The 16,883-nt window shown below is 40.5% G+C and overlaps 1 protein-coding gene across 1 annotated transcript in view; it reads right to left on the bottom strand.

The window, feature by feature from the left end:
- The window catches only part of Map2k6 (mitogen-activated protein kinase kinase 6), a 42,847-nt gene extending 26,479 nt beyond the window's left edge, over positions 1–16,368 (bottom strand). The window contains exons 1-6 of the mRNA XM_059269795.1: positions 16,286–16,368; positions 4,555–4,603; positions 3,859–3,972; positions 1,745–1,864; positions 1,407–1,523; positions 316–367 (exon numbers count right to left, since the gene is read on the bottom strand). Coding sequence (XP_059125778.1) covers positions 316–367; positions 1,407–1,523; positions 1,745–1,864; positions 3,859–3,972; positions 4,555–4,603; positions 16,286–16,368 — 535 coding nt within the window. The remainder of the gene's footprint in view (positions 1–315; positions 368–1,406; positions 1,524–1,744; positions 1,865–3,858; positions 3,973–4,554; positions 4,604–16,285) is intronic.
- Positions 16,369–16,883: the final 515 nt, after the last annotated feature.

The raw sequence follows: 16,883 nt of genomic DNA, 5'->3' as shown, positions 1-16,883 counted from the left end.
ACTACTCTGTTGCCTCATCACTGGCCAAATAGCAACAAGGTCAGTTAAGTACAGACTGAAACCTTCAATCTGTGATTCAAAGTAAACCTTTCTTCTTTATCAGCTGATTGTGTCAAGGGTTTTGTCACAGTAATAGAAGATTAATACAACTACTTACATTTGTTATACAATCCCAAAGGAAGGCCCTTTAGTTCTCCTACCTAACTCAACCCCACCCCTATACGTACGGGGAAGAGCAGGAGAGGAAGGGAGACACCAGGCAAAAGAAATGAACTTAGTACAAGGAACTGCCGAGACAGCTCTACATATGCTTACCTCGATGGATAACAGAGAGCTTACTGTGTAGATGCTCTAATGCTTTTACAATCTGCAAGTTAAACAGAGTAGATTTACTGACCCCATCACTGGAAAGAAGCTGAATGTTAAGTGTGTTCAATTTTCATTAACTCTCCTTGCTTAAAATTGCTTAAGGAGTGATTTTCTCAAATGGTAGTAACCCTAATAAGGAAAACAACAGGAAGTTACCTAACTGAACTCCTCCCACCAAGTTAGATTGTATCTTCCAGCAGAGATGCCTCCTTCATCTCTCTTAAGCATCATTTTTCCTCCACCTTCCTAAACCTTGGTAGTCATCAAGGTTGCCTTGTATTCTAATTTCTTTTACGCTATAGTGTTAAGAAAATATTAAAAACTCTACAAGAGAAAGTTGAACTAAAGTATATCTGAGTACAGGTGTAGGAATGGTCATCACAGAAGATAAACACATAGTTTGGAGGCCATGATGGTGAGTTTTAATGGTCAACTTGACACAATCTAGAATCACCTTGGAGAAGAGTCTAAAGAGAGACTGTCTAGATAAAGTTGGCCTGTGGACATGCCTGTAGAAGATTGTCTTGATTGTGTCCATTGAAGTGGGAAGAGCCCACCCACTGTGGATGGTGCCATTCTTTGGGTAGAAGATTGCATAAAAATATAGGAAACAAAATGAATGTGCTAATTCATTGTTCTCTGCCCTTGACTGTGGATATAATACGAATAACTGCTTCAAGTTCCTGATGCCTCGACTCTCTTCAATAACGGCCTGCAACCTGGAACTGTGAGCTAAATGAGCCTAAACTCCCTTAGGTTGCTTTTGTCAGGTTATATATTTTTTTAAATCACAGCCAAAGAAACGAAACCAAGATAGAGGCATTTGGCATGGTTTACCAAACCAGGTCATTAGCTGCATGTACTACATAGAGATTGGGAAGAAAAGCATCGATTTAGCTTCCCACTGACATACTCAGTACCCAACAGAACCTGGTGAAGTAACAGATCTAACAGTTGGATGGCGGTTATTAGGCAAAGACAGAAATCCTGGACTTTTCCCATTCCCCTTGAGTAGGTGGCGTTCATGATGTACTCACAGAAACTGCTATCTTCCCTAAGATATCCTCTGGAATTGTTTGGCCTTTATCAATAACTTGTTTGTAGAATTTATCTAGTGACGTATCCATGAGCTCCATGCATATCCACACATCACCCTGGAGACCAATAAATTCAGGGATTATCAATGAGGAGAGAAATGAGAAAAAGAAAAACATAACCAACAATCTTTCTGAAGGGCTGTTTCTTTTCAGAAGAAAGGGATGGTGTCTCCTCAAGATTTTAAAATCATTTAAAAGCAAATAAGATTATCTCCAAAGAGCAGGCCCAGCAGAGAGCAGTGAGACTGTGATGAGATCGGAGACCCTGGATCACCTACCTCCCGGAAGAGTGCACCATAGAAGGTGACGGTAAATGGACAGTCCACTGTCCTCATGGAAACGTCTAGATCCATCAGTAGCCGTTTCTGCTCCTGGCTGTTAACTGTGGCCCGGATCCGCTGAATGGGAACACATGGGAAATGTATGGTCACTCCTCTGGGAAAGAGTCAGCTGAAAAGATGAGAACCCACCAGGGCCCTATCCTAACAACTGAATGAAACTTTCTGCTGTTAGTAGAAACTTGGCCCACAACATCCCTAAGCATTAGCTATTTGAACAAATGAAAAATGATGAGGATGGTTGACCATTTGATTTCCTGACCAGCCCCTGCTTAGAAACAAACACATAGTGTACCTCAGAGAGGGGGCAAGTATGTGGGAAAGCACTTCAAAGCTGCAAAAGCAATCAATGTTTAGGTCAGTTCAATACAAAAGGTGATAGCATTGATTATTTTCTGCTTATCTGAGATCCCAAGGTTTGAGAAAAAGAAAAACAGGTGGGCTGGAGAGACAGCTCAGCAGTTAAGAGCACACTTGTTCTCTTGCAGAGGAGCCAGATTTGGTTCCCAGTACCCACATGGCAGCTCACAACTGTCCGTAACTCCACTTCCAGGGGATCTGATGCCCTCTACTGGCCTCTGTAGGCACTGCACACACATGATACATATACATGCAGTCAGGTACACACACATACATACACATAAAAATAAATCTTTAAAACAAAAAGAAAATAGCAAAAATGGTGAAAATCCCCACTTTTGGAAAATGTTGAAGTACCATAGCTATAGTCAACCCTAGGTACTGTGGTGGTTTGAAAGAAAATTATTCCAAAGGGAGTGGCACTATTAGGAGGTATTGTCTTGTTGGAGTAGGTGTGGTCTTGTTGGAAGAAGTGTGTCACTGTGGAGGCAGGCTTTCAGGTCTCATATATGCTCAAGATACTACCCAGTGTTGCAGTTCACTTCCTGGTGCCTGTACAAGATATAGACTTCTCAGCTACCTCTCCAGCACCATATCTGCCTACACACCACCGTGTCCCACCATGATGATAATGGACAGAATCTCTAAACTATAAGCCACCCAACTAAACGTTTTCATTTATAAGAACTGCCATGGTCATGGTGTCTCTTCACAGCAATAGAAACCCTAACTAAGACAAGTACCCTTAGGAAATTCATTCTAGGACAAATTTGGTAATAAAAGTCACCCATGATTGTATCTCTAATAGAAAATGCTGTCATTTGGACATACATCTTTCCACATTCGAAAGTCACCTCTAGAGTACTCAGAATCTCCTTAAGACATGCAGGCTGATTCCAAACTGCCCATAGCTCAAAATCCAAGAAATCAACACTAGATACTTTTTACCCTTCTTTTCCCCACAAATACAAACAATTTATTTCTCGGGTTTTGTTTCTTGATTTTCAAGGGCAGTTCTTTTAAAACAACACAATATGTAATTAAAGAGGCTTTTGTTTAGAATTTGATTTGATAAAATAACAACAACAGAATAACAATATTTTGAGTTAAGAAAATTTTAATTTGGGTTGGTATTAGATGAGGGTTTTAAAGTACCATTGATTATTTTAAGTGTAATTCGTTACACAGTAGTAGGGACTAGAGATAGATGGGTCAGTGGTTAAGAGCACATAGTGTGCTTGTAGAAGAGCAAAGTTTAGTTCTTGGACCCAAATCAGGTGGCTCACAACTACCTATAATTCTAGCTCCAGGAGACCTGACACCCTCTTCTGGCTTCCAAGGGCACCTGTACCCATGTGTATAGACACACACACACACACACACACACACACACACACACACACACACACAGACACACACACACACACACACACACACACACACACACACACAAATTCTTTAAAATTTAAAGGGGGGCACAGGGAAGACTTCGAAAATAAATAGAAAGCAGCTATGAGACAGGCCGGCAGAGTACCTTCCTCAAAGTTCAGGGGAAATACTGATTAATACAAAGAGTCCTTCTTTTTTATTCTATGGTGGGTTGTTTTGCTTCTGTGCAAAAAGCCCATTCACAGCTGAGACGGGCAAGCGCATACACTGAAGACACAAACAGCTTATCAGAACGACAACTCTACCTTCACCGCCATGATCTGCCCGCTGGGCACGTGTCGCATCTTCTCCACCACCCCGTACGCACCTCGGCCCAGCTCCACTATAGGCTCCAGGTCATCTGCCTTCACCTCAAAGTTCTGCGAGGAGGAAAAGTAGTCACAAATGAAAAAAGTGAAAACTCAACAGGGCATAAGTATACTGCCCTTTGGTTTGGTTTTTTGTTTGTTTTTTTGTTTTTTGTTTTTGTTTTTGTTTTCCTGCGTCCTTGGTATGAGAGCTGGGCCACAAGTTTTTCTAGCATGTCAAGGTGCCACTCAAAGCAAGGAGAATCAGGAAATGTTTAGGGACCCACGGTAGACAACTTGCTTGTCCCCCTTGTCCCCAGCAACAGACCCAACTCCACCCAACGTGACTTAAACGGTGCCTCTGAAGTTATCTATGCTGCAGCTCCTTGTCATCGGTAACTGGCTCATAGCAACTAGACCTGTGTGGCTTTGATAAACATCCTCCCGAGAGAGCCATCTATCTCCCTCAGCTGCCTTCCATGAGGACCACACTTGCTTGACTGCAATTCCCAATTCAAAATAGCAAAAGCACCATGAGTCAGCTCCCTTTGAATTCCAAACCTTTTCCCATCCATCCCCTGACATTCTGCCACAAATGTTTTTCGGTATTCCGTTGGAAACATACGGACGAAGAGGACTCAGGACTTCTCTCACCTGATTTCCAATAGAAATGCAAGCCTTGGAATCTAAATCTCGAGGTGGCCTAAGAAAGATAAGGGAGAAAAGAAGCGCCATGAGATCTTTGGTCAACCACGTCCTTTCCAAGCAGGGCAGCTGTTGGATTTGCTCTGAGGAAACGGGTGCAGGTTTCTAGGTCAAGCAAATAGAAGAACAGTGGAGTGGAGGGCCTGAAATAAAACGCACTTGGGTTTTACTCACATCATCTCTTTGAGTATCTACTTCTTCTTCACCATGGGGATATTAATACATATACTCAGTGGTGTTGGGATGAGTATTCATTGAAATACTCCAAGTAAAATCCTACATTAAATATTCAATGAACAAGAGCAAAGCTTTTTAAATCATGGGTTGTAACCCCATGTGCCGTATAACTGCAGTCATTATGAAAAACTAGCAGTAGTGAAAGGTTTCTGGACACATAGCAACTAAAAGTTAATTCAAAATCAAACCCATAATGAAACTGAGATGTCTCTGGCAGCACTCACCTGTATTACATGGGGTGGCTTCACTGCAGCCTTGGTTCTGAGCACACAACATGCACACTCTGTATGGCACATGCCATTACATACCATGAAACACCAATGAACAGTGCCTGAGGTACCTTGGATCCAATTTGGACTACTGCATATTACTGACGTGTTTTCACTAGACATACAAACCTTTCTGATTTTATTGAAACATGACGGTTTTATGATGAGAAACAAGGCATCAATACTACTCTCATTCCTCAGTGTTTAAGTATTCAAGTGGTATGTGTTGTATTGAAATGCTTGATTTTGAAAAATGCTGTTTGAGTTGCTGACTTGAGTTTCATAAAAACAATTGTTAAATGAAATTTGACTTGGGATTAGAACAGAATTTCCAAAAATTCCTGAAATGGCCCTAAATATAGTCCTGCTGTTTTGTAACATATCGTTAAATCAAATGGCATTTTCAGTATTGACTTTTATAAGATAAAAATACCGACCAACTCTGAAAAAAACACTGAAGACACTCTACATATTGCAGTAGCAAATATTCAGCCCTGATTAAACTGTTTATGTAAAAAGTGTGCAAACACAACTGTCTCGTTAGTACACAATTTTGCTTTCATTGTTCATGAATGGTTAAACTCTACATATACAAAGGAATTATCTTAAAATAAGTTTATTTATTATTTATTACCAGTAGATATCTGATATGAATTCCCCTTAAATACCTATATACTTGAGGTTATATTTAGAAATTGTTGAACAAAAATGGGTAATGAGTTTAAAAAGCTTCTGGGGGCTGGAGAGTGGTTAAGAGAATTGGCTGTTCTTCCAGAGGACCCGGGTTCAATTCCCAGCACCCACATGGCAGCTCACAACTGTCTGTAACTCCAACTCCAGGGATCTGACACAGACATACATACAGGCAAAACACCAATGTACATAAAATATAGATAAATAAATTATTATTAAAAAATAAACAAAAAAAGAAGCCTTGATATAGATAATGTTACAGTGATAAGCATTAAACCCTTTCACTCAAGAGTAACAAATTATTAAACTATTTTTACTATTTGTTTCTATAATTGTTTTTTATTAAGTGGAATATGGTCCTGTTCACTCACAAAATTCATAGAACACAAGAACTCCAAATATTATGTCACCTTCCCTGCTTCTTTAGATGAACAAAAGGTCTAGGGAGGTGATATGACTTGTTCCCAATCACAAGTAACTCAGGTCCCCCAACTCCCATCTCAGCAGACTTTCAGTTCTACCAGGCAAGTCTGGTGGCATTTCTTCCGTATATAGGGGACATTCTATCCTGGGATTGTCTCAGGACTCAGAGGTTGGCTGGCTTTGTGTTTCCATAGTCTCCTCCTGGGCATTAATTTTTATTTCCTGTGCTCTGGGTTGGTAGAAGTCAACTGAAGAGAAAAATGTTTTGGCTTTGGCTGTGTAACTAGCCAGTAACTGAGAAAGGTATTTTCTTACAATACATACACAAAAAGCAAGAGATGCTGAGACGCATGTGGTGAACATGATCAAGCAAACAGAGCTAATGGAAAGTGAAGACAGGGAACACAGGCACTAGCCTTACAAAGAACAAACTGCCCAGCAACTCAAGTCTCCTTGCATGCACATTCACATCAGAACTGCCTGCAGAACGAACAAAGAGAACGAGAGGAAAGGGGGGAAGAAGAGAAGGTGAACGGAGAGAGAGGTAAGAATCACTTGCCACGCTGGTTAGATTTAACTGTCAACTTCACAAGCATACATTCATCTGAGAGAAAAGCCATGATTTAGGAATTGCTTAGATCAGATTGGCCTGTGTGGGAGTCCACAGTGACCCCAGTTTGTGCCTTGATTCCATCTTGACTCAAGGCCAGAGAGTTCAAGCTTGTCTTTGCTCTCTTAGGATGTTTGGCCAAAGGCATGGTTACCAGGTGTCTTGAGAATTAAAGAGGTATCTACACTTGTTTATACCTTGAACCATGATGTCCTTGAAAGGGAGAGATCTTTTGCCCCCCTATTTTGGGTATAAAAGGGCCCTGAGAAATAAATTTGGGGCTGCTGTGGTATTGACTCAGAGCCCTCCCAAAGCTATCCTGTGTCTCTGTCTTTTTCTTTTACATCTACATCTCTGATTTCCCTACCTATTATTTCTCAATCCTCACTCCCCTATTCAGGACTGTTTGACAGGTCAGGCAGGACCCAGCAGGCCTGTAGGCATGTCTGTGGGGAACTGTCATGATTATTAATGATATAGGAGGGCCCAACTCACCACAGGTGGAGCCATTCCTAGACATGTGGACCTGGGTTATATAACAAAAATGGCTAAACACAAGCCTGTGGCTGAGCCAGAGAATAGCATTCCTCTATGATTCCTGCTTTCAAGTTCCTGGTTCAGTTCCTGCCCTGACTTCCTTCAGTGAAGGACCATGACCTGGAAGTGCAAGCCAAATAAATCCTTTCTTCCCCAAAGTTGCTTTGGTCAGAGTATTTTATCACAGAAGAACAGAAAGGCAATTAAAACATTTGCTGGAGACTCATTTTCCCTACCCCTTCTGTATTATGCTTTCATCCTTTCTGCTGAACCCAAATACACATATAAAACAATGAAGAGGAAGTAAGAATACAAACACAGATATGAATGTCAATCTACGACTTTCATGGCAAGCCTCTCCTTACTTCACATATCATTTCATTTTGGCAGAACACTGAAAACTTTTCTAGGCTAACTTTAAACATGAGACTGGGAGAGAGAGAGAGAACAAAACTAATGATTGTGCACATGTCATGATACATGTGTGTGTACTGTTTCTGAGCAGGCAATTTTTCTTCAGAGAAGCCTTCCAGAAGAATCAAGTTTCTAAAAATTAATTTCTTAATTTTTAAAAGATTTATTTGTATATGTTTTAATTATATATATTGTGTATGTTTCTGTGTGGGGGTATGTAAACATGAAGAGGGTGTCAGGTGCCCTGGAAATGGAACTACAGGTGGTTGTGAGCCACCCAATGTGTGTGCTGGGAACTGAACTCAGGTCCTCTGAAAGGGAAGTGAGCACTCACAACTTCTGGATTACCTCTTTAGCCCCTAATTTCTCATTGTTAAGACAGTCAAAGCTGGTTTTTCTTGGTTTGTTACAATTTGTGTGCACTAAATTGTAATAGCCTGTTGCTGGAGAATTTCTCTCCAGCTCCCGCCACCAAGTCCCGCCAGTTCCAGAGCCCACTTACAAAATAAACATACAAACTCTTATATTATTTAAACTGCTTGGCCATTAGCTCAGGCCTGTCATTGTCTAGCTCTTACTCTTATATTTAGCCCATTTCTATTAATCTTTACTTTGCCACATGGCTTGTGGCTTACCGGTACTTTACATCTTCCTTGTCCTGATGGCGGCTGGCAGAGTCCCCCTCCCAGCCTTCCACTTCCCAGAATTCTTTTCCTTGTCCTGCCTATACTTCCTGCCTAGCCAATGGCCAATCAGTGATTTATTTACTGACCAATCAGCAACACACTTGACATACAGACCATCCCACAGCACTTCCCCTTTTCTTTTCTTAAAAAGGAAGGTTTTAACTTTAATATAGTAAAATTACATATAACAAAACAATTATCAAGCAAGAATTACAGTTACAATATTAAAGAAGAGATCCTATCTATCTTCTATTTGTAAGTTTAAGGTTTTATATCTAACTTATCTTTTATTATAACTAAGGAAAATTGTAAGTATCTAGTCTTTAACCACATCAAAGACCTCAGAAGGATATACTACTACCTGAGAAATGGAGAAGGATATAAGCAACTTTTAGGAGTCTTGTAGGGTAGACAGAGACAGCTGGCAGCCTGGACAGTCATTCAAAGTTCTCTTGTAAAGTTGGGGCATCTGTCTTTAGCCCATAGGCCTAGAGTCTTTTATTCACTTTTCTCTGTGTCCTGTAGAGTGTCTGGCAGATTTCTCTGCAAAGCAGGAACCTGAAGGACCATTTTGTCAAGCAAAGTTCAGTGGTCACCTTTGTATGGGTCCTGCATGTCCGGTTGATCAGGCAGTCCAGGCAAGAACAGTTTCTTGCCCAAATGGCTATTTTTGTCAAGGTGAAGATAAACTCCGTATGGAGTGTCTTCGATGCCCATCCTCCTCTCTGAAGTAAATCGGTGCTGTCAGGAGCAGACATGTCTCACTGTCCAAAAAGTCTAAATTTTTAAAACATTTTAAATGCCATATTCTGTAGGTCTTTGAAGTGTTTGAAGACTACCTATCTATCTGAAATATATCTATGTATACCTAGAAGACTTAACTAACATGGCTACAAATATTATCATAGATGACTAACTATTAATCTATTTTTTAATTATCCATTATAATTTTAAATGAGTTACATAAACATAATACCTCAAACAAAAATAGAAATATATATACAGTATAACAAAATTAAGTTTAAATTTGTATCAATAAACTAAAATCTATAGCAATGTAAAACATTTTAAACAAGTTGTTACTCTTTAAAAGTAGGTTCATTAATCTACCCTTTTATCCTATCATATCTAAACTATCCCCTTTTTTTCTTTAGAAAGAGATTGTATTTATAATTAACCTGTTTTAAATAAAAATATTGGTTTTTTCTCTGTCCCACACCAGAGGGCTCTTCTGATTTGGGACATAAGAATCTCTTAACCATTTTTTTTTTTTTTTTGAGCAATATGTCTGGGTTTAGAGGGGGAGTGAGCCAATTCCATCTCTAAAGCCAGCTTGGTATATTTGGGAATTTGGGCGTAGCTTCTCTTACTACTTCCTGCTGGAGGGGGGCGCTGTATCTTCTGGAAACAGAAAGAAAATTTTAGGATCATGGAGTAGTCCGTGAGGCTGTATCGTCTGAGCCAGTTGACTTGAAACCATTCTGGATGTTGAATCATCTGGGCCATGGTGTCATTGGAGACCTTTCAGGGGGTCTTGGCTGGTCAAACCTGATGTATCTTAATCTGGAACAAATCCATAGTCTCTGGCTTTCTGTGGAAACAAGAGCAGAGACTCTTTTCCAAAGCAACATATCCTTATATCCAAATTTTGAAGTCAAGGTACCTTTAAAATATACATTTTGGCATAACTCAACAGCTTTTACAATCAAATGTTTTTCTGCAGTTACGAATATCAAAGACAACATAATCCAGATTCTTTGTGTGGTAGCCATCTTTACGTGGCTTATTTTTTTATATTAGCGTGAGCCTATTGCTTTAAACTGCAGCCTTCTAAGCCTGAAACGGCACAGTGGCTGCTGGCTCCGCCCACTTCAGCTTCCCAACATGGCGGCGGTCCGCTTTCCGCCAGCTCTGGGAGCCATAACTCTCAGAAATAGTGGGTCTACACTTTTACCAAAGTAGCGTGTAGCCCAGAAACCTCTTTTTTTGTTTTGTACTAGCAAAGGCTAAATTCACCACACAGTTTAATGTGCTACTTGCAGAGGCCTCATTCCCACCATACTGCAGGTTGAGAGCGCACGCTAGGAACCCGCCAGTAGCTCAAACCGGCAGCTGCCGCTTATTTGAGAGAGACAATTAGGAACTGTTTTTAGCTCCGTTTTAGAATCTTTTTTCTCAGTTTTTAGGTGGAAACTCTTGCCACCACGTTGGACGCCATTTGTTGCTGGAGAATTTCTCTCCAGCTCCCGCCACCAAGTCCCGCCAGTTCCAGAGCCCACTTACAAAATAAACATACAAACTCTTATATTATTTAAACTGCTTGGCCATTAGCTCAGGCCTGTCATTGTCTAGCTCTTACTCTTATATTTAGCCCATTTCTATTAATCTTTACTTTGCCACATGGCTTGTGGCTTACCGGTACTTTACATCTTCCTTGTCCTGATGGCGGCTGGCAGAGTCCCCCTCCCAGCCTTCCACTTCCCAGAATTCTTTTCCTTGTCCCGCCTATACTTCCTGCCTAGCCAATGGCCAATCAGTGATTTATTTACTGACCAATCAGCAACACACTTGACATACAGACCATCCCACAGCAATAGCCCTTTAAAAGTAAGACAAATGTAACTTAAAATGCATGACTAATAATAAAATCTTTTGCAACTATTTAACACCCTTCCTTGGTAAAACTACCGAGGAAAAAGAATTATTATTTGTGGCTCCCTCCACTTTCTTGCCAACCAGTGAAGTCATTAAATAGGACCTCTTCCAGATCTTCTAAACCATGACTTGGCAAACTCTAGCCTAAGACCCAGCTATGGAAGATTTTCAGAAGTTTAATAATTCTACAATATTCTATAAAAATAACCAACAAAGAACATACAACTGATGCCATCATGGTCTACTGCAGCCCCAATATTTACCCTCCAGCTTTTCCCAATGTTTGCTGCCACTGACTCTGTGCTCTGCTCACATTTAACCTCAACCTAACAGGACATGGTGCCATTTTCCAAATTTAAAAAAAAAAAAAAATGAAAACCAGATGTTTGGTGATTTTATGGAGACACATAATTGTCACCTCATCCTCAACTTTGACCTGAGAAGGGAGAGACAGAAGAAGGAAGAGAGCTGGATAAAGTGTTTTGCCCATTCTGTGATTCCCGTGCAAAGAAGACTGAATCAAGGAACGGGTTCCCAACACTCGGGCCTCTAATGAAAATGACTAATCCACCCAAGCCTCGGGCCTCTGGGTTCATCAGGTCTGCCAAAAGCACCAAAGGACAGGGCCAAGACCGACAACTTGGGCTGGATTAGCCGACACTGGGCTCCCTCTGTTCAGGGTTGGACATATAAGTTTGCCTGAGGGTGAGACTCCACAGGAGGCTAAAACCGTGGGTGGATATTCTTGTCAATTATTCAATATTTTATTCCTCTGGGGAAAGAACCAAACTTAGTACAAAATTATTTCCCTGGAAGGCCAAAGGTATTCCAGAGGTCGCCTAAGACTGGTATTTCATATGAACATCAGTGATGGCCTAGTTTGATAATTATTTATTTATCTACAACTCTATGCAAGGAACCAGCTCGTTGATTACTATTACATGTATTATTCATTTATTTTATTAAACACCCACTTGCTATATAAGTAATCAGCTCACTGGTTAGTATTACATGTATTATTCATTTATGTTATTAAACACCTACCTGCTATGTAAGTAATCAGCTCATTGATTACTATTACATGTATTATTTGTTTATTTTAAGTAAGCACCCACCTGAGTCAGAAACATTACTGGATCATTTCTTTAAAACAGTTTCTTTAACTTTTATGATACTCATAGGGGCTATATCTCCACTTCAGTGGGAATAATTGACATCAAAAAACATAGAATGACTTAAGATTACTCAATAGGAAAATGACACTAGAACCCAGAGCTATACCACAATGACTTTTCACTAAAGAGGTCAAGAATCCTAGCTTACTAGCCAAGAACTGTTTGGTTTGATCTTACATACAGTTAAGAGGATAACTGGGCCTCCAAAAATATGCCAGCTTATATGCTTAAAAGCTATGCCATAAAACTAAACAACTTGAAGCTACCTTTCACCGGGTAACTATTACAACAGCCCAAGAGCTGAGCTACAGATAAGGACATCTAATGTTAATAGTGATCACACCATTTAGTCCTAATCTTTTGAAGAAGAAACTAAAGCTTGGTGCAAGTAGGAATCCTGCCTAAACTAAGGCATTCAACTGGAGAAGTCTAGAATCCAAATACAGACTTAGCCATGAAGCTATGCTGAAGGACTTCGCACACAATGCCTAACCCTCAAATAGTTCTGCTGTTTCACTTCTCAAGAGAATAAGGACAGCTCCCCACCACACATACCAAGTGTCTTGTCAAGGTTAAATGAACTGATAATGATTAGCATGGAGTTGATTTTTGAACTAGTAACTACCAGTCAAGGGTGGGGACAACTCAGAAACCTGAGGCAAAGACAGCCTGCATCAGTGATGCAAGAAGGACTATGTGATGAATCCACAAAGCTGACCTAAGGAATGGCGCCCTCGCCCAGGCTCTCTGCTCTACTGTAGCACAGCAAGAATGAGAGAGAAATATCCAATCAATACCAAAAGACTGCCTAGAAGATTACAAAAAGTGGAAGCTCTATCTTTAAAGGTAAATTTAAGCCTCAGTATTCGTAAGACTCCATGAGCAAAGTTGCTGCAGTCCATCAAAATGATGCTCAAGTTTATACAGTGAAACAAAACCATACATTAAAAGAAGGCTCTACTCTAAGAAGTGACAGCCTAGAAACTTCTATCCTTGCTCGGGTTCCAGTCCATTTGTTTATACCAAGCAATGCTTTCAAAATTCATGAAGTACAGAAATTGGCAAATATTAGGAAAGGGTAAATAATAAAATTTCAAAGGGAAGGAATATAAGGCATCTGAGTAACCACTCATAAGAATATACCTTTTTTTTTAATAGCTGGGGATCTAAAGTCAAGCCTCATATGCTAGGCAAGTCACTGAATTACATGCTCAACTCAATATAAGAATATAGGTTTAGGAGCTGGGCATGATGGAGCCCACCATTACTCATAACAATACAGGGGTAGAGGCAGTTGGATCTCATAAGTTCAAAGCCAACCTGCTCTACATAGCAAGTTCCAGGCCAGCCAGGGTTGCAAGTGAGATCCTATGTCAAAAAAAAAAAAAAAAAAAAAAAAACCACAAAAACAAAAATAAAACAAAACAAGCAAACCAAACCAAACCAAAAAGAAAAAAAAAAAGACTATAGCTTCAGGAAAATGTATAAAATAAGGGCAGAAAACAACAAAATTGAAATTTAAAAAAGGCAATAAAACAAGTTTTTTAAAAGAAATCAATAAAATTGCTAGGCCTGGTGGTACATGCCTTTAATCCCAGCATTTGGGAGGCAGATAGAGGCAGATCTCTGTGATTTCGAGGCCAGCCTGTCTACAAAGCAAGTTCTAGGACAGCTAGGACTGTTACACAGCCAAACCTTGTCTCATAAAACCAAAAAAGAGAAAGAAAGAAAGAAAGAAAGAAAGAAAGAAAGAAAGAAAGAAAGAAAGAAAGAAAGAGGGAGGGAGGGAGGGAAGGAGGGAGGGGAGGGGAGGGGAGGGGAGGGCAAAGGAGGGAAACGTATTATGTTCCTGCACTAGCAGCGCCAATGTAAAGGAGATATCTATTCTCCCTCAGTTGACTTCCAGATTAAACTCAACTCTTAATAAAACATCCTCAAGTATCAAGAAAAGGCTCTTTCAAGGGCCAACATAACTTTGGAATACATGTACATACATATACGAAAGCCTAAAAAAATAATAAAATTAATTTTCAAAAAGAACCAAGTGGGAGAAGCCATATTCATCCCCTGTGGCAGTAATCAAGATAGTGTGAGCCTGGAGGAAGAGCAGACCCATAAACCAACAGAACAGAATAGGAAATCCAGATGTGGCTCAAAGTGAATATGCCCAACTAGTACTAGACAAAGGAAAAAGGCAATTCAACAGGGCAGAGACGGTTTACAGTACATTGAACAGTAACAACTGGAAATGTGTCAACAAAAACCCTCGGTGCATCACATACAAAAATAACTCCAAATGTATGTTGGGCTTCAATGTAAAGCTAAAATTTCTATACAAGAACACTGAAAATCTTCAGGATCTAAGGCAAAAAGACTTCTTAAATGTGGTACCTGAAGCATAATCTGTAGGAAGAATAACTAATAAATAGTATGCCATCAAAATCAAATTTTTCTGCCCCGTAAAAACTCCTGATGGAAGAAAGAATGAAAAAGATGAAGTACATGTTAGAAGAAGTATTTTCACATAAGATATCTGGGAAAGTTCTTGTGCCTACGATACATAAGGAATTCAAAAGCCAATCATGGGGCCAGAGGGATAGCTCAGTGGAGAAAGGTCTCTGCTTCCCAAGCTGGGGGCATGAGCTCAATACCCGTGACCCACATGGTGCAAGGAGAGAACTGACTCCCTGTGACCTCCACAGGGAGGGAGGGAGGGAAGGAGGGAGGGAGGAAGGGAGGGAGGGAGGGAGGGAGGGAGAGAGGGGGGGGAGAACAAACTGTATGATTACGCAAATGCTCCACATTTGTACAGGTTGTTAAATGAAGGTGCATAGATGATGGGAAAGGGCACATTGGATTCTCTGCACATTTCTTTGCAACTCACGATGGCTATAATTATTCCAAAGTGCCTCCCATACAGTTCTGTACAGAATAGCATGAGGAGACTTCATATTTGACTGTAAGCACTCTAAAATTCAGAAAGAAATTCTAAAAAAACAGAATCACACATTTTTTACATTTACAGTTGGAGAGAACCCCAGACTATGCAGACAAAAATCCCCTTCCAACAAACCCAATATTTATGTAGGTAGGGGAATAATTTCCTCCTACAGATCTTCATGACAAGAATATTCCAACTGACTTCAGTCTCTCAGCTACCCTAGAAAAGTTTCTTTCTGTTGCTGCATGGAACCAGGGACCTTGTCCTGGGCAATAAATCATTTTCATGAGCACATCCCAACACTAGAGGGAGCTCTTTCTGTCAGTTAAGGTAAAATTTCCTTTACAAGGAACCCTAGTTAAATGAAGCCATAAAGACTCAGGGTTCCACTCTGTACTTTCTCTGCCAGTCTAGGGTCTCTCTTGTGGTTTCTTGTCTTGGATTTCCCCACTCCTAGTAGGCAGATGCATTGGTTCTTGGACCTCCAGCTGAGTGGGAGATACCCAGCCAACCTCACAGACATACAAGAGGATTTGAGCTCACTCAGGGTTTTGAGCTAATACAGAAGCATTCCTTTAGCTTATCTTGCATTCTGATTATAAAGACAGGATTAAGTGTCAAAATGCAGGTGCTCATCAAATACCATTCTTTCATTTCAACTCAATTTTCAGAATGCTGCTCCCCCCACACACGTGGATTTATTTGTCTGTTCATTGATATCTACAGGGAGAAGTTGAGACAGTCCACACCTGTGGAACTTGCTGGGTTTATATAGGATCTCAACTACCGTGTGGCATGTAGCTTTCAGTCAGCCAGCAATTTGGGACACTGACTTCAAAGCTACAGATTAATGTAGACTAAACAGACTGCCTGTTTCAGATCTCAGAGGAGTGAGCAAACAACTTCCCTCCCCAAGGGCTGTTCTTTTTAACAACCATGTGCAAAGTCAAGACCTCATCTGCTAGTCCAAAAATGAGCCCCCTGCAGCAAGCATGTAAAATACAAGTATTTGGAACGGATCCATCATCTTGACAACTTACGTGGAACTGGTCTGAGGTTGTTCAAATGCTTCTTTTGGAATCTTAAGACCGGGGTTTCGCTTCTTGCCTATGGGGGAGGACATAAGGAAAAATGTCAAAGTCTACTTTGCTGCAAAAGAGTGAGGGCAGAGACTCCAGAGCAAAGGCAAGAAGTCGTCACAGGTATCTGCTCTCATTTCCCAGCTCAGAACACAACTTGCAAAGGAAGTAGCCAGTAAGTGAGAGGGGCCAGGGCATCAGATAGCTTCTCAGATGCAGGCTGAGACCAGAAATGGCAGTGTCATAGGCCCAGAGTACACATATCAAGGTGAAAATGTTAATTCTTGCTGGGAGTGTGGCTCAGTGGTAAAGCACTTGCCTATCATGTGCAAGACCAGGGCTTAATCCACAACACTGAAGAAAAAAAAAGCCAACTCTTTTGCTAAGAAGGTAGATCCTTCCTGCCCATTGAGAAATTGTCACATTAACTTCTTGGGTTGTTCTTTTATACAGTAATCATGATGGCTTATGACTGTTTATAGGTGGGGTATTTTGGTTGTTGTTCATTTTTGTTTTAACAGCAATCAGATGTAGTCACCCTGATCTCAGTATCCTACAG

The sequence above is a fragment of the Peromyscus eremicus genome, chromosome 8a (assembly GCF_949786415.1).
Source record: "Peromyscus eremicus chromosome 8a, PerEre_H2_v1, whole genome shotgun sequence".
In the NCBI taxonomy this organism is placed as follows: Eukaryota; Metazoa; Chordata; class Mammalia; order Rodentia; family Cricetidae; genus Peromyscus; species Peromyscus eremicus.
The sequence above is the reverse complement of the archived record's forward strand: the minus strand, read 5'-3'. Positions and strand labels throughout refer to the sequence as shown.